Raw genomic sequence first — 26909 nt, 5'->3', positions numbered from 1 at the left:
ATTTGCAGTGGCTCGCTAACTGCCGAAGTGATAATAATAATAATAATAACAATAATATATATATATATATTTTTTTTTTCTCAACAAGTCGGCCGTCTCCCACCGAGGCAGGGTGACCCAAAAAAGAAAGAAAATCCCCAAAAAGAAAATACTTTCATCATCATTCAACACTTTCACCACACTCACACATTATCACTGCTTTTGCAGAGGTGCTCAGAATACAACAGTTTAGAAGCATATACGTATAAAGATACACAACATATCCCTCCAAACTGCCAATATCCCAAACCACTCCTTTAAAGTGCAGGCATTGTACTTCCCATTTCCAGGACTCAAGTCCGACTATATGAAAATAACCGGTTTCCCTGAATCCCTTCACTAAATATTACCCTGCTCACACTCCAACAGATCGTCAGGTCCCAAGTATCATTCGTCTCCATTCACTCCTATCTAACACGCTCATGCACGCTTGCTGGAAGTCCAAGCCTCTTGCCCACAAAACCTCCTTTACCCCCTCTTTCCAACCCTTTCGAGGACGACCCCTACCCCTCCTTCCTTCCCCTATAGATTTATATGCTTTCCATGTCATTCTACTTTGATCCATTCTCTCTAAATGACCAAACCACCTCAACAACCCCTCTTCTGCCCTCTGACTAATGCTTTTATTAACTCCACACCTTCTCCTAATTTCCACACTCCGAATTTTCTGCATAATATTTACACCACACATTGCCCTTAGACAGGACATCTCCACTGCCTCCAACCGTCTCCTCGCTGCAGCATTTACCACCCGAGCTTCACACCCATATAAGAGTGTTGGTACTACTATAATTTCATACATTCCCTTCTTTGCCTCCATAGATAACGTTTTTTGACTCCACATATACCTCAACGCACCACTCACCTTTTTTCCCTCATCAATTCTATGATTAACCTCATCCTTCATAAACCCATCCGCCGACACGTCAACTCCCAAGTATCTGAAAACATTCACTTCTTCCATACTCCTCCTCCCCAATTTGATATCCAATTTTTCTTTATCTAAATCATTTGACACCCTCATCACCTTACTCTTTTCTATGTTCACTTTCAACTTTCTACCTTTACACACATTCTCAAACTCATCCACTAACCTTTGCAATTTTTCTTTACAATCTCCCATAAGCACAGTATCATCAGCAAAAAGTAACTGTGTCAGTTCCCATTTTGAATTTGATTCCCCATAATTTAATCCCACTCCTCACCCGAACACACTAGCATTTACTTCTTTTACAACCCCATCTATAAATATATTAAACAACCATGGTGACATTACACATCCCTGTCTAAGACCTACTTTTACCGGGAAGTATTCTCCCTCTCTTCTACATACCCTAACCTGAGCCTCACTATCCTCATAAAAGCTCTTTACAGCATTTAGTAACTTACCACCTATTCCATATACTTGCAACATCTGCCACATTGCTCCTCTATCCACTCTATCATATGCCTTTTCTAAATCCATAAATGCAATAAAAACTTCCCTACCTTTATCTAAATACTGTTCACATATATGCTTCAATGTAAACACTTGATCTACACATCCCCTACCCACTCTGAAGCCTCCTTGCTCATCCGCAATCCTACATTTTGTCTTACCTCTAATTCTTTCAATTATAACCCTACCGTATACTTTTTCTGGTATACTCAGTAAACTCATTCCTCTATAATTTTTACAATCTCTTTTGTCCACTTTCCCTTTATATAAAGGGACTATACATGCTCTCCGCCAATCCCTAGGTACCTTCCCCTCTTTCATACATTTATTAAACAAAAGTACCAACCACTCCAACACTATATCCCCCCCTGCTTTTAACATTTCTGTCATGATCCCATCAGTTCCAGCTGCTTTACCCCCTTTCATTCTACGTAATGCCTCACGTACCTCCACCACACTTACATTCTGCTCTTCTTCACTCCTAAAAGATGGTATATCTCCCTGGCCAGTGCATGAAATTACCGCCTCCCTTTCTCCCTCAACATTTAAAAGTTCCACAAAATATTCTCGCCATCTACCTAATACCTCCCTCTCCCCATCTACTAACTCCCCTACTCTGTTTTTAACTGACAAATCCATACTTTCCCTAGGCTTTCTTAACTTGTTTAACTCACTCCAAATTTTTTTCTTATTTTCATTAAAATTTCTTGACAGTGCCTCTCCCACTCTTTCATCTGCTCTCCTTTTGCACTCTCTCACCACTCTCTTCACCTTTCTTTTACTCTCCATATACTCTGCTCTTCTTATAACACTTCTGCTTTGTAAAAGCCTCTCGTAAGCTACCTTTTTCTCTTTTATCACACCCTTTACTTCATCATTCCACCAATCACTCCTCTTTCCTCCTGCCCCCACCCTCCTATAACCACAAACTTCTGCCCCACATTCTAATACTGCATTTTTAAAACTATTCCAACCCTCTTCAACCCCCCCCCCCACTACTCATCTTTGCACTAGCCCACCTTTCTGCCAATAGTCGCTTATATCTCGCCCTAACTTCCTCCTCCCTTAGTTTATACACTTTCACCTCCCTCTTACTTGTTGTTGCCACCTTCCTCTTTTCCCATCTACCTCTTACTCTAACTGTAGTTACAACTAAATAATGATCCGATATATCAGTTGCCCCTCTATAAACATGTACATCCTGGAGCCTACCCATCAACCTTTTATCCATCAATACATAATCTAACAAACTACTTTCATTACGTGCTACATCATACCTTGTATATTTATTTATCCTCTTTTTCATAAAATATGTATTACTTATTACCAAATTTTTTTCTACACATAGCTCAATTAAATGCTCCCCATTTACATTTACCCCTGGCACCCCAAATTTACCTACTACTCCCTCCATAACATTTTTACCCACTTTAGCATTGAAATCCCCAACCACCATTACTCTCACACTTGATTCAAAACTCCCCACGCATTCACTCAACATTATATATGTGTGTGTGTGTGTGTATATATATACATATATCGTGCCGAATAGGCAGAACTTGCTATCTTGGCTTAAATAGCAACGCTCATCTTGCTATATAGGACAAGCGAAAATTTGTGTATGCAATAATTTCGCCAAAATAATTCTGAACCTAACGAAAAAAATATATTTCACTGTGTTTGTTTAGTATTAAATTATTGTAAACAAATCTAAAGTATATTTAGTTGGGTTAGGCTAAAATAAATTGCTCTTGTTATAATAAGGTTAGGTAAGTTTTCTAAGATTCTTTTGGTGCAAAATTAAAATTTTTTACATTAACATTAATGAAAAAAATATATCTTTAAATGTATAAGAGAAAATTTCAGAGAGGACTTAATTTTAAATGATTTCTTGCTAATTGACTAGTTTTACATATTCGGCACGACATATATATATATATATATATATATATATATACATATATATATATATATATATATATATATATATATATATATATATATATATATATATATATATGTATATATATATATATATATATATATATATATATATATATATATATATATATATATATATATATATATATATATAATATATATATATATTCATATACATATATGTATATATATATATATATATATATATATATATATATATATATATATATATATATATATATATATATATATATATATATATATATATATATATATTATTATTATTATTATTATTATTATTATTATTAACTTATCAGCCGTTTCCCACCAAGGCAGGGTGGCCCGAAAAACAAAAACTTTCACCATTATTCACTCCATCACTGCTGTCTTGCCAGAGGCGCGCTTACACTACAGTTATAAAACTGGACCATTAACACCCCTCCTTCAGAATGCAGACACTGTACTTCTCATCTTCAGAACTCAAAACCGGCCGGCCAGTTTCCCTGAATCCCTTCATAAATATTACCCTGCTCACACTCCAACAGCACGTTAAGTCCTAAGAACCATTTGTCTCCATTCGCTCGTATCTAACACGCTCACGCATGCTTGCTGGAAGTTCAAGCCCCTTGTACACAAAACCTCCTTTACTTCCAAACAACGAATTCTCTGCATTACATTCACACTACACATAGCCTACAGACACGACATCACCACTGCCTCCAGCCTTCTCCTTGTTGCATCATTCACAACCCATGCTTCACACCTGTGTAAGAGCGTTGGTATAACTATACTCTCATACATTCCCCTCTTTGCTTCCATGTACAGTTCTTTGTCTCCACACACTCCTCAGTGCACCACTCACCTTTTTCCCCTCGTCAATTCTATGATTCACCTCAACTTTCATGAACCCGTTTACTGACATATCCACTTCTAAATATCTGAATACATTCACCTCCTCCATACTCTCTCTCTCTAACCTGATATCCAACCTTTCATTTCCTAATTTTTTTTAACCTCATCACCTTACTCTTTCCTATATTCACTTTCAATTTTCTTCTTTTACATACCCTTCCAAAGTCATCCACCAACCTATGCAAGTTCTCTTCAGAATCTCCCAAAAGCACTGTGTCATCAGCAAACAGCAACTGTGACAACTCTCACTTTGTGTTAGATTCTTTATCTTTTAACCCCACACCTCTTGCCAAGTCCCTCGCATGCACTTCTCTTACAAACCCAATCTATAAATATATTGAACAACCACGGTGACATCACACATCCTTGTCTAATGCCTACGTTTACTGGGAAATAATCTCCCACTCTCCTACATTCTCTAACCTGAGCCTCACTGTCCTCTTAGAAACTTTTCGCTGCTTCAGTAACCTACCTCGAATTCCATACATTTGCAACATCTGGCACATTGCCCCCCTATACACCCTGTCATGGGCCATTTCCAAATTCTTAAATGCCACAAAAGCTTCTTTACCCCATCTAGATATTGTTTCACTGTAAACACTTGGTCTATACAACCTCTGCCCTTCCTAAAGCCTCCTTGATCATCTGATATCCTGCACTCCGCCTTACTCTCAATTCCTTTAATAATATCTCTCCCTTACACTTTACCAGGTATACTCAACAGACTTATTCCCCTATAATTTTTGCACTCTCTTTTGTTCCCTTTGCTTTTATACAAAGGAACTATGCATACTCTCTACCAATCCCTAGGTACCTTACCCTGTTCCATACATTAAATAAAAACACCATCCACTCCAAAACTATATATATATATATATATATATATATATATATATATATATATATATATATATATATATATATATATATATATATATATATATATATATATATATATATAGTCTCATGTGTTAAATTTGGTCCTTCTATCACACAATGTGCAATACGTTTGCCATGCCGGAACGCAGTAGCGTGAGAGCTGGGTACAGTGAGGTGTAGGCCTGAAATCAGTGATCTCCATCTAGGATGGTTGAAAGATGAGAGTGGGACATGCCAGATGTTGTTGTTTATGTGGGGAGGGGTAGGAGAGTGGCGACTGTATGCTGCTTACCGTACTTTCATTTATTTTCCTCATTGTTCTATTTGCTTTCCATCTGCTAGTTCCTCACTCTTCATCTTAGTCATTTTTCGATGGTTTCCTTACCACTTCTTCAGAAACATCTCTTCTTAAGATTTCTCTTTTAGAAATATCCTGTCCCATTTAATAAATTTTACGAAGTTCGCTGTTTTGATGAATGTCATTTTTCTCGAAGAGACAATTCCACTTTCTTGCTTATTTTCCTACACTAAATATTTGCTTTAAAAAATGTGCTGAATGTTACTCCAGTTTAACCAAATCAACAGAACTTTATCTCTTTTCACTTGTTGATACTTCTCGGTCTGTTCCACTAAGCACATCGTACCCTCTCTCTCGTGTCATATGTTATAAACTGTTTCCTTATCTATTGTCTCTACGCTTACTTGTCTGTGCTTCAAATGTCCACTACTCAATGTCATCTCTCTTCCCCATACACCATTACCACACACAACCACCACTTACCATCACCACCACTACCACTTACCACCACTACCACTTATCACCATCACACACAATCACTATTATCAATAACCTCGTCACCACAAAGTACTACTACCACCACCACCAAACCTCCACCACCTTCACACACTAAAATCACTACCCCTTTTTTCCTCTCTACGACGACGACCACCACGGCCACTACCATCACTAATACGACTACGACAACGACCACCACCATCAATGCCAACACCAACATTACTCATCCAAAAAGCCCAAATATAGCACTATAGCAGCCAAAACTGACAACAATAGCAAGGGTACCTTGGTCCTTCGCTACCAGTGCTGCCTCTGGATGCTGCGTACTACTCTCCCAAACAATGATGCTCCTCTCATCCCTTCCTGCCGCTGCTTATTATGCTAATGGACACCATACTGGGGGGTTGTAATGCTTTTTATCTCGTCGTTTAATCTTTTTTGTTTTGTTTTGATATCGCTGCGCTCGTAATACCGTACATTTTATCTGCTTATGTACCCCTTTTTTCATCTGGGGCTTTAATTTTTATCATATCTGTTTCTCTGTTTCTCAGCTGTTTCCCAGTTTACCTTATCTACTTCTCCTTTAATCATATAAATGGTATACCATTCTGATGAGTTGATGGGTGAAAAAGTATCTTTTATCGCAGAAGCGTGGAAATAAATTGTATAAAATACCGACACAATGGAAATATAAACACATATGCAGTTTAATGTGATCCTTTATTGACAACGTTTCGCCCACACAGTGGGTTTTTTCAAGTCACAAACAGATCTACCTGGGGTGGAAGGTACGGGAGTATTTATAGTCAGGTTCAGAATGTTGAGGTCAGGTGGAGAATGCTGCATCTGATGATATACCGAGTGGGGTTATAGAGTTTAAAATCTTGGGTAGCTTGGAAGGGAGATTGGATAAGTTTGTGAGCAGACCTTCTGCAATGTTCTTCCATTCCTATGTTCTTATGTGGGATAGCGATGAAGAAGCCATTGTTCTGGTTGAAATTGTTGGTTATAGAGATAAGCGATGATTCCAGGATTCTTCGGTATTGAGTGTTGTCTTCTGTGGCGATAAGTCTTGAGTTTCTGTAGTTAATTAAATGGTTGTGTGAATTGCGGTGTTGTACACAGGCATTCCTTGTATCGTCAGTCCTGCTTGCGTATTGGTGTTCTGAAATACGTATTTGGAGGTTTCTTGGTGTTTCGCCCACGTATAATTTGCTGCAGTCATTATAAGGGATTATGTATACCTCCGCAGAGGATGGAAGCTTGTCCTGTCCATTACTGGTGATGTCCTTGATGGTCGTGGTTGTGGAGGTAGATACTCGGAATGAGGTATTGGAAAAGATGTTGGAAACTTGTTTGGCAATGGAGCTGGTGGGGAGGACTATCGAAAACCCACCAACCAAAACGATCTTCTCCACTTCTACTCTCACCACGACACCAAAACTAAACGTGGTGTAATTATAGGCTTCTTCCTGCGCGCACTCAGAATCTGCAGCAATGAGTTACTTGAGGAAGGATGCACTATAATTGAACAAGTATTTTCTAAACTCTACTATCTTCGTCACTTCATCAGAGACTGCAGACGACGGGCATTAAACATCTTCAACACACCCAGAGAAGACACTGCCGAGAAGAGATACATAGTCCTCCCCACCAACACCATTGCCAAACATGTTTCCAACATCTTTTTCCAATACCTCATTCCAAGTATCTACCTCCACAACCACGACCATCAAGGACATGGACAAGTGACCTACCATCAGAGTTACTGAATCTGTTTCCTAGCAGTCTGGAATGGCTCCGAAAAACTTCCGAAATTCTCAGTGGTGTGTCTCATAACTTCAGGGCGGCTGAGAGCAAAAGTCAGGTACTTTTCGTTAACAATTGGAAATTTCCTATGTGAAACAGTGGGAAATCTTCATTACCGACAAATCACGATATATTTACATCTAGTGTTTCTGAACGACTTCAGTATTTAATAGATGGTGCATCACCCTAACAGGAGAGCACCCATTATGTTTAGTTTGTGTAGGGGTAGATTTGACAAGGTACTATTATTAACTTCAAATCCGTGCCATAACTGTGTTTTCTAGAAAAAAAAAACAAAAAAAACAAAGTTTGCGTTGTTATTGGGCTGCATAAATGTAGTTTAGCAATTTTATTATAATCAGAAGAAAGCGCTAAACCCGTAGGATTATACAGCTCATTTGGGGGGGGGGGTGATGGAAGGTATTCAGACTTAATTCAGGGAACCGGAGCACAGATCCAATTCCCTTGATCAAGAGCCCCTCACCAGCGTCAAGGAACCTCCGTTTAGGGGGGGGGGGTAGTTCTATTAAATATATAGTGATATCGACTTCCACACAATAGCTAAGTAATACCTCATCTTAACTGCTTCATGATATTAACAATGATATTAACAATGATATTAACAATGATATTAACAATAATATTAACAATGATATTAACAATGATATTAACAATGATATTAACAATGATATTAACAATGATATTAACAATGATATTAACAATGATATTAACAATGATATTAACAATGATATTAACAATGATATTAACAATGATATTAACAATGATATTAACAATGATATTAACAATGATATTAACAATGATATTAACAATAATATTAACAATGATATTAACAATGATATTAACAATGATATTAACAATGATATTAACAATGATATTAACAATGATATTAACAATGATATTAACAATGATATTAACAATGATATTAACAATGATATTAACAGTGATGCATTATATACAAGACACATTGTTCAGGTGAAAGTATGAAATTTTAGTATTACTATTAACACTAAAAGTTTGACTCCTATACGAAGAGGTGTTCTACAATAATTGTTCTGAATCCAACTGCAAATTTGCCATTTTCAAAGAAGAAATTTGGATATTATTTTCTTTATGATGCTTTGTGAATATTATTTATGAACTTCAGATTTTCAGTCGTAATATTTGACTGCGTTATAAACTTACGTCGCGCTCAATATTGTTCCACTCGCGTGCACTGATGTACAGGGGGCTGGGGTTATACAATACTGGGATGAATTTCGTTCAGCGAACGAAACGCATCTGATTCTCTCTGTTTATTATGTCTGTATGTCTGTCTCTCGTCTTCCTGCTTATCTTCCCCTTTCCCCTCTCTCTGTGTAAATCTTTCCTGTATAAATCTTTCCTCTCTGCGTAAATCTCCCCTGCCTCTGCGTAAATCTTTCTTGTCTGCGTAAATCTCCCCTGCCTCTGGGTAAATCTCCCCTGCCTCTGCGTAAATCTCCCCTGCCTCTGCGTAAAGCTCCCCTATCTCTGGGCAAATCTCCCCTGCCTCTGCGTAAATCTCCCCTGCCTCTGCGTAAATCTCCCCTGCCTCTGCGTAAATCTCCCCTGCCTCTGCGTAAATCTCCCCTGACTCTGCGCAAATCTTTCCTGTCTCTTTGTAAATCTTAACTCTCTAGGTGTATATCTTACCTGTCTGTTCACCTTACCTGTCTGTATACCTCACCAGTCTGTGTAACTCACCAGTATGTGTAACTCACCAGTCTGTGTAACACAGCAGTCTGTGTAACATACCAGTCTGTGTAACATACCAGTCTGTGTAACATACCAGTCTGTGTAACATACCAGTCTGTGTAACATAGAAGTCTGTGTAACATATCAGTCTGTGTAACATCCCAGTCTGTGTAACATACCAGTCTGTGTAACTCACCAGTCTGTGTAGCATACCAGTCTGTGTAACATACCAGTCTGTGTGACATACTAGTCTGTGTAACTCACCAGTCTGTGTAACATACCAGTCTTTGTAACATGCCAGTCTGTGTAACATACCAGTCTGTGTCACATTCCAGTCTGTGTAACATACCAGTCTGTGTAACATCCCAGTCTGTGTAACATACCAGTCTGTGTAACATACCAGTCTGTGTAACATACCAGTCTGTGTAACATCCCAGTCTGTGTAACATACCAGTCTGTGTAACATCCCAGTCTGTGTAACATACCAGTCTGTGTAACATGCCAGTCTGTGTAACATCCCAGTCTGTGTAACATCCCAGTCAATGTAACATCCCAGTCTGTGTAACATCCCAGTCTGTGTAACATACCAGTCTGTGTAACATACCAGTCTGTGTAACATACCAGTCTCTCTAATTTACTCTACACGCTGTTTATCTTACCTGTCTCGCTATTTAACTTACCTGTCTCTACACCTTCCCTTCTAGTCTCTTCCCCATTCCCATATTTCACTCAAATGCAGTAAAACCCGCGCTATAACAGCAGTAAAGGAAAGGAGAAGATACCCGGCAAACTTTACGCTGTAGATAAACTCATGGGCCTCTCCTCTTTATTGCTCGCCAGGAGCGTTCGCTGGGCTCGTGAGAGCGTTCGTGGGCGCGTGTGAGCGCTCCTGAGCGCTCGTAAAATCCTTTGACTAAACACTCATAAAAAAAACAAAGCACGTACCTCTCAGAGCTTTCACAGGCAGAGTTGGAAGTGCGTACTGAAAAAACGAACATTTTCAGTACTTTTATTTTTTTTGTACACTGCATTCGCGATGGGAATTTGTTTGGGGACAAAATGAGCCTTAAAATGAAGGTTATAGACGAGTATTCCGTGACTAATTTACATCTCCCTCCTCTATTTGTTAATGCTAATTCACCTTATTCTGCTGCTGCTCTTCTTTTTGCACATTTCGATCCCGATAGGAATTTGTTTGGGGAAAAAACTGAGCCTTAAAATCAAGGTTATAAAATAGTATTCCGCCACTAATTTCAGTTTAAAACAGAAGATACTTACTGCAGATTTCATGGCCGCTGTTAACTCTTATTTACGATGGCGAGTGAATTTCTGACTATTACTTACTTATCTAGCTAAATTATTCTCAGTCCCTCAGCTGCAGTTATTCTTATATTTCACATCTCCTTCCTTCCTTTACTTGTTATTGCTAATTCATCTTTTTCGGTTACTACTTCACTTCACCAGTTATCGCTATCTACTCCTGTTACTTTGCTTTATTTTCCTGTTATAGACTGCTCCTCAAGTTACTCTCTTTTCTCCCGTTACTCTACCTTTGCTTTATTGTCAACTTTTATCGCTAGCGTTCCTCTGCTGCTGCTTATTATGTATTCCTGCTTTTTGGCCATTGCTTCACATCTTCCTGTTATTGTTAACCGTGTCTCTCGCTGCTTCACATCTTCCTGTTATTGTTCACCGTGTCTCTCGTTGCTTCACATCTTCCTGTTATTGTTAACCGTGTCTCTCGTTGCTTCACATCTTCCTGTTATTGTTAACCGTGTCTCTCGTTGCTTCACATCTTCCTGTTATTGTTAACCGGATCTCTCGTTGCTTCACATCTTCCTATTATTGTTAACCGTGTCTCTCGTTGCTTCACATCTTCCTGTTATTGTTAACCGTGTCTCTCGTTGCTTCACGTCTTCCTGTTATTGGTAACCGTGTCTCTCGTTGCTTCACATCTTCCTGTTATTGTTCACCGTGTCTCTCGTTGCTTCACATCTTCCTGTTATTGTTAACCGTGTCTCTCGTTGCTTCACATCTTCCTGTTATTGTTAACCGTGTCTCTCGTTGCTTCACATCTTCCTGTTATTGTTAACCGTGTCTCTCGTTGCTTCACATCTTCCTGTTATTGTTAACCGTGTCTCTCGTTGCTTCACATCTTCCTGTTATTGTTAACCGTGTCTCTCGTTGCTTCACATCTTCCTGTTATTGTTAACCGTGTCTCTCGTTGCTTCACATCTTCCTGTTATTGTTAACCATGTCTCTCGTTGCTTCACATCTTCCTGTTATTGTTAACCGTGTCTCTCGTTGCTTCACATCTTCCTGTTATTGTTAACCGTGTCTCTCGTTGCTTCACATCTTCCTGTTATTGTTAAATGTATCGTCTTTTCTTCACATCAATCTATTCTTGTTAACTTTTTCTGCGTCTGTCGCTGCTTCATATCTCCATTATATTCTAAATTATTCATATATGTCGTTGTTGCGCATCTTCCTGCTCCTAAATCCTATTACTCTGCCGTTGTTTTCTCCTTCTGGCCTGACCCTCTTTTTCTGTTGCTTTCGCAACATACACATTGCAACAGGAGAGACTTCAACAAGGTCAAGACTCGTACCACCGGATGCCTTAAATTTTGCAAATGCACAGTATCATGTAAATCTGTGGGGTAAATTACTCTCCAGAAAATCGTTAATACTCTGAATTACTAAGACAACGCCTGAGTGAATGTATGTGTACATGTGTGCACACCAGTGGCCTCCAATGTTCATTAGTGGCTATTACCATCACACCCACCACGATATTTATGTGATGCCGTCCAGAAAATCTTTCAGAATCAGTTCGTAACCCTTCCCTACATTCAGTTTTACTTCTTTCCTAGTTCTTTCATCTTATCCCCGATCATGCTAGTCCTCACATCCTCCTCTCTTGCGCCATCCTATCCCTATCCTTCCATTCCATCAGCCTCATACAACAGCCTTCTCGTACCTCGTCATCCTACTTTTATCATCCTCTTCAACATCCGTCTCTTCCTTCGTCCTATCCATCGAATTCCCCTCGTCCTCAAATTGTGTGCTTTTAAAAAGTTCGAAAGAACGTGTGGAAAGCAACGTCAGCGGCTGAGAAGTAAGTTAGGCATGTGTGTCCACCTCCACCACCAGTAACCAAGTTTCCTCTCCTGTTGTTAATAGAATTAAGCTCAGACGTCTGAGGCAACGATTCAACATTTTCAACTTTGGCGGAGCAGAGAAGAACGTCAGAAAACAGACAAGTAAATGACCAAAAAAAAGAGTTACAAGACAATGAAGCAAGAGTCCAGTAAACAGGGAGAGGAAGAACGAACAGGAGAGTATAAACAAGGAAATACATAGATGGCCAGGTAACAGCATCAGAAAAAAAGGGGCTACAAATTCATACTATAGCCAGGAATTAATCAGAAAATAATTAATTTCAGTCGCTGTACGATTCTCTTTTTGAAATTCCATTCCATTTAAAAGGCTCTGCAGCCCCTTTAGAAAAAGTTCGTCTTTTGTTAAGAAAATCTAATTTGATAAAAAATTCTACATAACAGCCAATTAAGATATGCTAATGCTTAAGTCTGCTCATTATATGTAATCCAGTTTAGTTAATAAAAATGGTATCTTAAGATTTTCATGATTCAAAGCTCATCATCGACAAAAAGTTTGAAGTCTATCAAAAGAGGTATTCTTTAGGATGACTCACGAAATCGTAATGACACGATTGCAAACAAACCATACCACGGGCGGGGTTAGAACCCGCGATCAGAGAGTCTCAAAGACTCCAGACCGTCGCGTTAGCCACTGAGACTCTCCGATCGCGGGTTCTAACCCGGCCGTGATATGGTTTATTCTCTAGTAATTGCTTTAAATGCAACGGCTCCAAAATTTTTTTTAACAATTTTATTAAAATTTCATCCTATGGAATTCATCAGCGCCAATATTTTGAAACCAATAAGACGAGGTATTCTTTATTGAATAGAAACTAGTATCTCTTTCTTTAATAAAATTGGTAAATTTGGACTTAGGGAACCCAGTAGCAACACCAACTTTGTTTTCTGGAAAACATACTAGAGATGGAATTCTGGAGCCGATCGGAAGAGGCATTCTCCAGTAATCTCACGGATTCCAATAATTCCATTTTTATAAGTAATGCCGTGGCAAATTTACCAGTCACACAAACTGAACATAACGAGCACTATCCTAGCCGTAAGATGCATCACAAGAGGAGGACTCAGTTATTAGTACATAAATGTTTTTTTGCCTTAAATGTTTTCGAAGCTGATGGAGCCATTCCAGGATGCTGACAACTGGTTCCACGACTCTGGTTACAGGGCGCCAACACGTGCCAATTTTTCCGAGAGTCTTGACACAGTGTTGAGATTTTGATGCAGATTGGATGAGATTTTCTCATGTTACTTGTGAAAGCTAAACGGAAATTTGTAGAAAAAGAAGAAAATCTGGCAACCAATTAAAGATCCAGCTCCAGGGCTTCCTAAGAAGACAATCAGTAAATAGATACAATATAAACAAAACAAAAATTAGAAAGAAGTGAGAAAACAATATAAATAAACACAGGTAGAAGTCAGAAAAAGGGAGTCAGAAAAGTCGGAGGTCATCGGAGAGCTAGTGACAAAACTAGCAGGTTGAATTCATGCAGGCTGTGATTAGCGGGCGGTGAATCGAGTCTCCACTAATAGTAACTCTTAATAATCCACACGGATTTTGCGCTTCATATTAATAATAAAACGTCAATAAGCCGATCTCGAAATACAAAATAAAAAAGCACGTACACACATACAGAAGAAGATAGACATAAATGAAATGAGATAAACACAGAATATGAACAAGGTAAGATCAAGTCACCAAGAATAGCATTTGCACAGAGAAACCGGAAAGAGTTTAAGAATATACAAATTTGACAAGACTTTTCAGAAGAGGAGAGGGTGTAAAAAATGACTTAACAGACTGGACTAGGGCAGACAGAGAAGGGAAACAGGTACAAGAGGGCATAGTTGAAATATGAAGACACAGATAAGTCACAAAGTATTCAGTCACAGGATGGTCAAAAAGTGGAGTGACCTGGATACAGAATTAATGCAGTGGCGCTCTATACATACTTTTAAGCACAAGTATGATAGGATCGAAGAGTCTAAGTGGGAGTAAATCGAGCAAGAAGTAACTTAAGAGGTAGGGCTAGGAACTGTGATGGAATCCCCAACAGCTATGAATAGACGAGAAGAAATAGGTAAATACTCACACGTACATACACAATAAGCACTCACATTACGCATACGTTCGCAAAAGCACACACACTTCACCAAACAATTTCCTCAGTCAATAAACGTTCCCTTGGCAAATCTAAGAGTAGCCATCAGTGAATCATTCAGGACTCTTTATGCAACATTTGTCAGGCCCATCCTGGAGTACGCAAAACTATCATGAAACCTACTCTCGATACAACCTGTTACGAAACTATAGAAAGAGCAAAGACTGGTTGCAGAAGCAATGTATGAACAATGAGGAGAGGTTAAAGGAACCATGAATGATGAATTGAACACAAAATCAGGAAAGTTAAAGAAAAAAGGCATAGCTTCTTCTACATGGAAAAAGACACACGGAGAATCTAAGTTGAAATGAGCCAGAGGAATTAGAGTATGTCGGTAAAGAATATGAAAGGCACAATACCATGACTGGAAGAACACACAAACACCCACACATAAGATAATGATAGTTACTACGAAATTTCGATCCAACTTGAACCATTTACTAGTTAATGGTCCAAGTCGGACTGAAGCGTCATCGTAAGTTTCATTGTCCTATGTGCTATTTGTGACTACCCGTATTTTTCGACATAAAAGACGAGCTTTTTTCCCATAAAAAGCCTTGAAAAATCACCCTGCGCCTTATATGCTCAAGGTCAGGGTAAAAGATAGGCTCTGAGTAACTCTTAACTAGATGTTTACTAACGTTACGTTACAACTGTTTGGAAACATCGTCTCACATGTTACATACAATCATGCGCCTTATATGACGGAAAATAAGATATTTCAATGTAAGAGGCAGTGAATAAGCGGGATCCATTAGTAAGGTATGTACTCGAGGCCAGCTCCATTAATGGAAGATACACTAGACAGGCGACCAAGGGCAGAGTCCCAAGAGCTGTAGTTCGTCTCTTATAGGCACAGCTAGATGAGTGAAGGAACACACACACACACACACACACACACACACACACACGAGTCGGGATCCATACAGAGATTTAAGAAGAGATTCGATGAAGCTCGTGGAAAAGGGAGGGAGTGGGCCTAGTAGCGACCAGCGAAGAGGCGGGGCCAGGAGCTGTGACTCGACCTATGCAACCACAGCTAGGTGAGTACGTACACACGCACACACAAGTTTATATCACAATAAAGCTGCATTATTGTCCTTGAAGGCTGAGGTCTGGGGCCCAGCGGAGAATGACTGAGCTAATATGGCTTTACGGCGAACAGCAGCACTGCGGCGGTCAGCAGTGACGACGTAACCACGGACATGAGTCTTCTCTGGTCAGCAACCCTCTCCTGGGAGAAGATGGCACGCAGTACGGGAAAGGAGGAAAGGATAAGTGCGGGGTACAGAAGATGGGGGAAAGAAACTGTGGGTGAGGACGAGCTGGGGATATGCACTCTGCTTTTTCAGATTTATCAGCTTTATTGTTGTTAATTAATAACCAAAATAATAATAATAATAATAATAATAATAATAATAATAATAATAATAATAATAATAATAATAATAATAATAATAATAATAATAATAATAATAACAACAACAATAATAATAATAATAATAATAATCATTCCATGCAACATGGCTCGGCAGGAAATTTGTCTGACACGAAGTTAGAGATGTTGGACCAGGTTAACAGTGGGAGAGAGACGAGAGTGCAGAGTTATCGTCATCGGGAAGATTTAAGATTCACTTAGCAGGGTCACACAAGTATTATAATTATATAGGTGCTGGTGTCGTCTTTCCATCTTGAGAATGATGCCTTGTCTGTGGTATGGTTAACCTGCTGGGAAGTGTTCTATATAGCCATAGTATGGTCAGTTGAGGGTTATTGACTTGGTTAACGTACTGTTAAGTTGATATGGTAATGACTTGGTTAAAGTACTAGGGAGGTGCTCGATGCGTAAGGTGAACATGTGGTTCAATTAATTTAATAGTTGGGTGCTTAACGAGTTGGGGAGGTGTTCAGTTAATATTGTATTGGCAAGGTTTTAACAGCAGTCGTTAGTGAATGTCAGCACTCGTGTACACGCTAGTTCCATTAGTCTGATCACATCCGCACAAATATTTAGCCAAATCGCAGTGATACTGTTCCATAGTCTGAAACAATATTGTTTCAGACTATGGAACAATACTCTTCTCCAGACTGAGGGACTGACCACCTCAAAACTTCAAGGGTGATGGACTGATTACATCGTCTTCAAGTATTTTCTGCTTCTATCAACTTTCCTGTACTCGACTGAAGAAGCCTACTGTGTAGGCGAAACGTTTCAAAATAAAGATACCTAACTGTTGCATATGTGTCTTACCTAACAACCTGTCCGTATTTTATACCATTTTAATGTTCACAATGACGTATATTAATGTAGTGATTCCCAGGACAACATTGTTAAGAAAACATGACTCACGAAATAGTAATGACACGATTGCAAACAAACCATACCGCGGGCGGGATTTGAACCCGCGGTCAGAGAGTCTCAAAACTCCAGACCGTCGCGTTAACCACTGGACCAGCTAGCCACAATAAGATTCGTCCAACTAGGTATATTTCTACACCATAGGAAGGTTAGCATAGGCACCACTGGTCCAGTGGCTAACGCGACGGTCTGGAGTTTTGAGACTCTCTGACCCCGGGTTCAAATCCCTCCCGTGGTATGGTTTGTTAAGAAAAGTTCTTTCCATTGAGGTTTTCAAGACAAAGTTGCTAAGTTGGAAAGTTACTATATGTAAACTACAAGCATGGAGGCTACACAATCTATGTTTGCGTGCCATAAACACTGACCAGTGAACAGTGATAAACCAATCGGAACCCAAAAAAAAAACAAAAAATAATAATAGATAAGAGATCTTTGCATTTTTTAACGGGTGTTACAATTTCTGTTTATATATTTTTTCTTGGTAGATACATGATCCTCACATAATCTAAATAACTAAAAAATACATTTAAAAATATTAATTTTAGGACTTTACTTAGGATAATGAAAGATAAGCTTAACATAACCAGTCTATTTAAAAGATTATATTTTGCCCCGAGTGGTTAGAATACCGAGTCTGAGCGAACATATTCCTTTCAAACGTCATTCCGATTTTTCCCACTGAATACAACTAGCTTTGTTTACAGCGCCGGTGCATCAAACTGCCCGACATTACCTTTATGAGCTGTAACCTGATTATTATTTGTCAACTATTCCTAAATAAAAATTGCTAAAATAACTAGAATTTAATTTCGTTGATACCAGTTCCATCTTGAGCTGATGCTGCAGTTAGTTTCATCCTTGGCCGATGGCATCATCAGCTCTGATCGCCATAGTCATTTTCGCCATTGGTTGTTGCCACAGTCAGGTAAACCTCTGTGCTTGACTATGTTTTTCATGTGTAGTGCCATTACAAACAAATGTTAAGTAGTATCAGTAACAAGCAAAACACACGAGATGTAACATGTCTTGATAAGTCAGTGTGGCACTACAGTGGCAATGCCACTATATCTCAAACGTGGCATGACTAGAGATCCAGCCTGTTATCACCCTCCTAGTGGCACCATCATGGCACCACTGGCACCATCACTCCAGCATACTATTCAGGCTCCACCGTGACACCACCGAGCCTGCGTCATGAACGGTGATGTAAAGTGCATGTGCCTCATGAACGCTGACATGAGATGCATCTGCTCCATGTACGATGATGTAAGGTGCTCCTGCGTCATGCACGGTGAGGCGAGGTGCGTCTGCGTCATGTACAGGGATGCAATATATCTCACTAAAACATCACATCAACTCGTAAACTTGTTACATTGTTGCCACTCTCCGTCAGTCTCATCATCCGACTCGCTTAAGTTAGGATGCTGTTACGAGATTGTCTCCTTGATTCGTCGCTACGTTTGACGCTGTTCGCGGGAATCACGCAGTTAAGAACAAAGTTAGCAACACGAGTAAACGTTTGTTAAGGGAGGCATCATTTTCAGGGACAATATTCGTTAATCATGGATAATGTTGTCGGAATTTGCAAAATAAATTAATCGTTTTTTTCTTTAAATTTCATATATCTCACCCCATTTCACTGGTTCAATAGCCACCGTTTTATACAAGTGTAGAAGTGACGTTTAGGAAACAAATTATATTTCTCAAGTCTTCATCACTTACGGCGCAAGTCGAAGAACAACTTTTACTAACAGTTTTTCACTCTAACCATGTTAGGTTAGATGATAAATGGTTTAGAAAACACACGAGTTGAAGAATTAGACACTTGTCTTCCCATTTTTTCCATCGTTTTTCGTATTGGATTGATGAAGTTACTGTGTGGCGAAACGTTTCCTCAATATACCCAAGTGTTGCACAAGTGTCTCATTGTTCATGTTTCCCTACACTTGCCACCCTGTTCACCTAGTAGTAAGTAGGTACCTGGGTGTTAGTCGAGTGCTGTGAGTGGCATCCTTGGGGATGGCTGTGTACATTAAATAGGGCTTTTCTTTCAAATGAACTGAGGTAGGACAGCAGCTCTTAGCCTGTAAAACAGATGTGTAAAACATAAGTTCTATACAGAGCGAAACGTTGACCTAACTGAAGCTTGTGCTCCATCTTGTGTCTTCATAAATGTCGCCACTTCCCCTACTAATCATCAACTATCTGCTGCATGGTAAATTACAATGCTGGAGTTGGGTGTTTATCTTCTTCTTGATTCTCCTTTCCTTGAGTTGCAAGACCAACCTGTTCGTATTAAAATCTGTTGATGCACTTATTCAGTCACACGTATTTTGCTGTTCTGAAAGCACATTGTGTAATGTAAAACTTAAATATTCACATGCAAGAAATAATATTCACGTTGACTACACAACTAAAATATCTGGCTAATTTATTTATATTTACACATGGCTTTTTTTTATTTTATATTAATACTAATAGTAGAAATAAGAAAATATTTAAGTACACCATCTTTCACTAAGATACTCTGAAATTAAAATGACATATATGCACACTAGAGGACAGAATAGTGATCTAGTAAGCTTTTGAATAAATCATTAGGTTAGAGAAATAAATAGGATTTTAACTAAGGATGTGATGCACTATCTATATATATAACAAGCTGAATATAAACGTTTTGTCATCCAGACGAAAAACATAAATGCTGGATAGTTATCAGACAGAATTCTAATGCAATGCTGCTAGCCTGAGAGAGCCTTCACATCCAGCTGACCGGGATTGCACTGCACTTAATTCATCCTCCTCCCTGCCTTACTCTCTCTCTCTTTTCTTTCTCTTTCTCTAATTATTATGGTGTAGATGAATTTCTGGCGTATTGCAGATTGAAAAATGCATTTTCAATTGCACTCTCTATTTTCACCTATTTGAAATAACCTGCTATGATAGATCTGTGCATAAATTTGTATTTTTATGGCCTACTCTAAAATGTGTATGAAATGTAAAGTGCGTGTTTTGTGTCGGTAATGTTCGGGCAACGAGATGTCTCATGATAGCACCGATAATTATAATAACTGTGAAAGAGATCCATGGTAAACTTGCCTGTTTGAATGGAAGTTTTATTAGGGAGTGTTTCCTTAAGACACCTGCTGTCTCTGTTCACCTAACAGTAAATAGGTACCTGGGTGTTAGCCGACTGGTGTGGGGGGCATCATGGGGACAAAATTAAACTAATTTGTCTAAAATGTTTTGAATAACCATAGGTATTATTATTATTATTATTATTATTATTATTATTATTATTATTATTATTATTATTATTATTATTATTATTATTATTATTATTATATTATTATTATTATTATTATTATTATTATTATTATTATTATTATTATTATTATTATTATTATTATTATTATTATTATTATATTATTACTATGTGTAATTTTCGCTCATGGTGAGCGAAGATTGCAAATGACGCTCTAAAGCACTGGACCACGCAATCCTACAAGAATCAATCACCCAGCAGAGCTAGGTGTTTTACCTTGATTAGCCTCTGGGCTAATTTCATTCTACTCCTCGTTTGGTGTAGTAGCCTCCACGAGCAGTTTTCTAAATGAAAAAAAAATATATATCTTTAGACGTATAAGAGAATTTGTTCAGAAAGGACTTAATTTTAAATGAGTTCTTTCTAACTGACCAATTTTACACACACACACACAAACACACACACACACACACACACACACACACACACACCACACACACACACCACACACACACCACACACACACCACACACACACCACACACACACCACACACACACCACACACACACATATATATATATATATATATATATATATATATATATATATATATATATATATATATAGATAATATATATATGTATATATATATATATATATATATATATATATATATATATATATATATATATATATATATGTATATATATATATATATATATATATATATATATATATATATATATATATATATATATATATATATATATATATATATATATATACATGGCTATTTGGTCCAAGGTTTTAGAGCAGTGTTTATTGCAATGAGGTAAACTCTTCTAGTTTTCGAGACTCACAATGAATTATGACACCACTCTAGGGGATTGAAATTTAATATAAAACTAGCACATTATGCTTTATTGGTTTCAGTCGTGGGAGGCATCATCGTATCCAGCACGACTCAGTCAGATAACAGGGCCCTCCAAGAGGGAACCAACGTGGCCACTGGCCACCACGACCTAACCAGAGACAACCACGACCTGGCCACCGGCCGCCACCACCGAAGACACCAGATGAAGCAGCAGCAGCAACAGCAGCAGCAGCAGCAGTTTCCCCTGGCTCTCCCTGTACAATCATCACAGACGAGCCTCAGCAGTGGTGTCATGCTGAACAACACCATCAACGGTGCAACTCCTCACTTCCTCACTCCCCTGGTTAACGAACTCACCACCAGGGCTGGACAGGCAGCGGTCCTCACCTGCATCGTTAAGCAGCTGGGTAACAGACAGGTGGGTGGTGTGTACTGTCCAGCAGCTGGGCAGCAGACAAGAGTACTGCCCTAGGTTGGGCATCACATAGGTGGGTTCAGTGAACCGTCCAGCAGTAAGCAGGTTGATAATGTGTACTAGCCAGCGAGAAGTAAATATATGGAGGTACCTACCAGTAGAAGACAGTTGAATATAGTTGTGTATATTCTTAGATAGGTTAGATAAAATAAATTTGGCAAGGTTAGGTAAGACTAAGATAGGTAACGTATTAACTATTGCAGTTGTGATATTTACATAGCACCATGACCACGTAGGTTCCTCAACACTCGTAGCAATAAAATAAATTATAAGAATAAACGTAAAGATAAAATTAACAAACAATAAACGGTATGAACAAAAATAAAACGCTTACAAAGTTAAAATAATCATCATCGATTAAAAAGCCTGTTAAATTTATACGTCACTTGACTCCCCTAAAAGTCTCCCCGAGATCCCTACAGGCATCCCGGTAATTATAAGAGAACATGCAAAAAGAAAAGCCTAAGCCGTATACGGAGTTTTAAAAAATATTTCGCAGTTAATGACACGCCACAAATTCCACAATGGGGTGGCAGGAGCATCCACAAACACTTAGCTACTGTTGAGATAACCAGCTGAAAGCAAACCAAACACTCACGTTCTAATGAACCCTATATAACACTGCTCCTAGTCTGTAGGGCCCACCAGACCCATCACTTCACAAGGACATATCCCAAGGATAAATCTGTGGCTACGGCCCATGAAGTCACTGCAAGATAATAGTCTAGTGTGGAGTGGGCTCGCTACAGCAGCCACTGACTCAGCATCCACCCGTTCATTTCCTGAGACACCAACATGGCCCGTGGATTACCGGAACTCGACATTCTTGTGCCGCACCTGGAGAGGAGATAATCACTTCAGGATCTTCTGGAAGACAGGATGGACAGAAGTTTACTGGACCAGGGCAGACAGTCAACTGAGAATTTGAGTGCAAAGTGGGCAGAGAAGCAACTAAGCCAGCTATCAAGACAAGAACACAGGGGACTATTGATAGATGTGCATAATAAAGAGTCCTTAACGACAACCATGACAAAGTCAGCACAACACTCGCTCTTAGACTTCTCAGGTTAGGTAATGTTACTTTGGTTCGTTCTTCAGGTGGTCTGAAACGCTGTTAAAAAGCACTTAGTCTCGTGATGAGAAAAATGCAATAGACAAATAATTTTTATACAAGAGGTTATTTCACGATATATACACCGGCAGGTGTATTCCCTATCTCCGTGTGTTTACACGGATTTTTTAATCGTACGACAAGGACACATGTGCAAAAATAAGAAGCTGTCTGAGAAACGTTTCGTTCATCAGGAGCTTTATCCGTCTGATGGGCGAAATGTCTTTCAAATAAACATTTTTTCTTAGTGTATACATATATACACAGACAATTAGTATGTGTATAAAGTCAGAAAAACAACTCTGTGTTAAAAGAAAGATGCCTAAGTGTACATACACAAACACACCTAAGTGTATATGCACAAACACACACACACACACCTCGGTGTGTATATTTGTGCACACACCGCATATCTTGGTGTATATAGATATACCTTAGTGAATATACTTAGATATACATTTCTCGGTGAATATGCTGTCTGTTCTCAACTTCTCTTTTCCTGGCTTTGTTTACGTATCCGAATATAATATAAAATTATGCCAGAAAATTAATTTATGTAAGGAAAACTCGGAAAAAATTAAAATATTACGATACCAGATAGAAGCTAAGCCAACGAGAGTAAAATTGTTTCTAAGTTATTTTATATTTGTGTTAATAATACATATTTTTTTATTAGCATATATATCAGGGTGTTGCCAAATGAGTGTTCTCTCTCCCTTTAAGTTTTTTTTTTTTTTAATATTTCGTTTGCATATGTGACTTCCCAAAACGTGTGAATTTATGTTATTTGCAGATATGTTTATGTTCATTCTCAGTACACAACAGTGGTCATAAAATATTCAGACTCAGTCCACCACAGGTGTTGAGAGTGACAGGTGTTATTGTGTGCAGGTGTCGTGGATCAGAGGTCGTGACCTTCACGTACTGAGCTCAGGAGCGGTAACCTTCTCATCGGACTCTCGAGTGAGTGTCTCTCACCTACACGACTCCTGGACTCTCACCATCAGGTACACGCAGCCCCGCGATGCTGGTTCCTACTCCTGCCAGGTCAACACTCAGCCCCCCATCGCCTCCTGGTACAACCTTACCGTTGTAGGTCAGTCCCTCCTGGTACAACCTTACTGTTGTAGGTCAGTCTCTCTTGGTACAACCTTACCGTTGTAGGTCAGTCTCTCTTAGTACAACCTTACTGTTGTAGGTCAGTCTCTCTTAGTATAACCTTACTGTTGTAGGTCAGTCCCTCCTGGTATAACCTTACTGTTGTAGGTCAGTCTCTCTTGGTACAGCCTTACTGTTGTAGGTCAGTCTCTCCTGGTACAACCTTACCGTTGTAGGTCAGTCCTTCCTGGTACAACCTTACTGTTGTAGGTCAGTCTCTCTTGGTACAACCTTACTGTTGTAGGTCAGTCTCTCCTGGTACAACCTTACCGTTGTAGGTCAGTCCCTCCTTGTACAACCTTACCGTTGTAGGTCAGTCCCTCCTGGTACAACCTTACTGTTGTAGGTCAGTCCCTCCTGGTACAACGTTACTGTTGTAGGTCAGTCCCTCCTGGTACAACCTTACTGTTGTAGGTCAGTCCCTCCTGGTACAACCTTACTGTTGTAGGTCAGTCCCTCCTGGTACAACCTTACTGGTGTAAGTCAGTCCCTCCTGGTACAACCTTACTGTTGTAGGTCATTCCCTCCTGGTACAACCTTACTGTTGTAGGTCAGTCCCTCCTTGTACAACCTTACTGTTGTATGTTGCTTTCTCTCACTAGAGTATGTTGCCTTTTCTTACTCGAGTTTTTGACCACTTGCTTGCCATTGCAACAAGTATATTTCTTTGCAACTGAAATCTCCAGCAACGCTGTTTATTCATGGTCATTTTTCAACAACTTTTCTAGAATGCTGAAGCTGAAGAAGTAAATCCTAACTTCCCTGTGTCTAATCTATGTCTTTCTCCTTCATCTCCATTATTATGCTACAGTTCCTGTTATGTTGAACGATTGTGTGAACCTCCCTAACAATCCTTTGAAAAATCTTTTATGTGGTATTCGTGTCTTTTATGTAGTAATCATGTATTCTATGTAGTAATCGTGTCTTCTATGTAGTAATCATGTCTTCTATGTAGTAATCATGTCTTCTATGTAGTAATCGTGTCTTCCATGTAGTAATCGTGTCTTCTATTTAGTAATCATGTATTCTATGTAGTAATCATACTCTGAGATCACTAAATACAGTTTCATTAGTATCTTCTTGATAAATTAGACACATGTACAACTCTTGAGTATCTTTATTGAGGAAACGTTTCGCCACACAGTGGCTTCATCAGTCCATACAAAGGAGAATCTTGAAGAACAGGAGGAGAATGAGGTAATCAGTCCCTCAACCTTGAGTCGATGTGGTCAGTCCATCGATGTGGACTGACCACATCGACTCAAGGTTGAGGGACTGATTACCTCCTTCTCCTCCTGTTCTTCAAGATTCTCCTTTGTATGGACTGATGAAGCCACTGTGTGGCGAAACGTTTCCTCAATAAAGATACTCAAGAGTTGTACATGTGTCTAATTTATCAACATGTCGGTTCTCTGAACCATTCATCTACAAAGTATCTTCTTGAATATCTGTATCGTTTTTCTGGGATATTCACTTGAGAAAGTGATCCCCAGACGCCTAGAACCACAGGCAAGGATATACGTAGCCATTCGACTAGTCTGAACATTGTATCTTCTTGAAGAGTATATACGTATTGTACTTGTAGGACTCTCGGGAAACATTCACGATAGTCAGCTTATGCTTTACTCTTCAAAGGGGTTATAAATGTTGCACGATGTAATATCTATTTATGTATGTATTTTTGTATTTATCTATTCTTGTGTGTTGGTTTGCGTTATCTTTTTACCGTTGATTGTTAGTTGCATTGTGTAGTAGCATGTGTATAAACCTTTTTATTGACAAAAGTGTTGAAAGGCTTCGCAGTTTTATGGCCATTTTAATTATTATTTTTTTTTCTCAGCTCCAGGAAGAGATGTTTTAAGAATCTCTGGACTTTCTGAGTAGCATGCAATATACGGTTGTTTGCTAAGCTAGAGAGCGACAGTATGGAAATCCATAAGGGGATCAGATAATACAACTCTGTATTGAAAGATTAAAGTGTTGTTTATTTGTATATCTTTGGAATGCATGCAACCGATTCACCTCCTGTGGGCGGTAGTCCAAAGCCTGGGCACGTGAACAGCATCACGGGATACCTCACCACCTCCATCTCTCAATACACGATACGTGAGCAGCAAGACAACACACCACACCCTCACAGCCTCCATTACAAAATACGTGATGCGTGTCTGGCTTCCTGAAACCCACACTACCACCCACTACTTAGTATATGTGTACGGCAGTATATAGATAGCACACAACTCTTCCTGCCCCATAAAGTAATGTATGCACAGCCTCACCAGGCACACCACACAACCTTCCCCCTCACAATACATAGGTACGCATCATCACCGGACACATCACCTACCTCCTCACGACACATAACACTTAGGAAGTATCACTGGACACAACGCCTACACCCTCCAAAACATGAAAGACTGATTAGAGACAAGACTAGAAGAAGTTAATACGTAATACTACAATGTAAATATATATATATATATATATATATATATATATATATATATATATATATATAGATATATATATATATATATATATATATATATATATATATATGAATGTGTGTGTGTTTATATTTACATAACCAATTACTTAAGTTGATTAGAATAAATAAAGTTAACTGATGTGATACTGAAACAAAAATATACTGAACAGCTCCTGATCAGAGAAAATTAATGCGATTTTTTTACCAACACGTTAAGTTTCACTAAAATACTAGACTATCCTGGGCACCGCATAGACTCAGTTAACAGAGACGAACTAAAATAGATTGAAAA

The 26909-nt window shown here is 38.8% G+C and overlaps 1 protein-coding gene across 1 annotated transcript in view; it reads left to right on the top strand.

Annotated features, from left to right (window-relative positions):
* Positions 1-26909, top strand: part of LOC128689023 (uncharacterized) — a 91086-nt gene that overhangs the window by 56580 nt on the left and 7597 nt on the right. The window contains exons 2-3 of the mRNA XM_070087394.1: positions 21445-21803; positions 23863-24067. Coding sequence (XP_069943495.1) covers positions 21445-21803; positions 23863-24067 — 564 coding nt within the window. The remainder of the gene's footprint in view (positions 1-21444; positions 21804-23862; positions 24068-26909) is intronic.

This window comes from Cherax quadricarinatus, chromosome 21, assembly GCF_038502225.1.
Source record: "Cherax quadricarinatus isolate ZL_2023a chromosome 21, ASM3850222v1, whole genome shotgun sequence".
In the NCBI taxonomy this organism is placed as follows: Eukaryota; Metazoa; Arthropoda; class Malacostraca; order Decapoda; family Parastacidae; genus Cherax; species Cherax quadricarinatus.
Note: the sequence above shows the minus strand (reverse complement) of the source record. Positions and strands in the feature narration are given on the sequence as shown.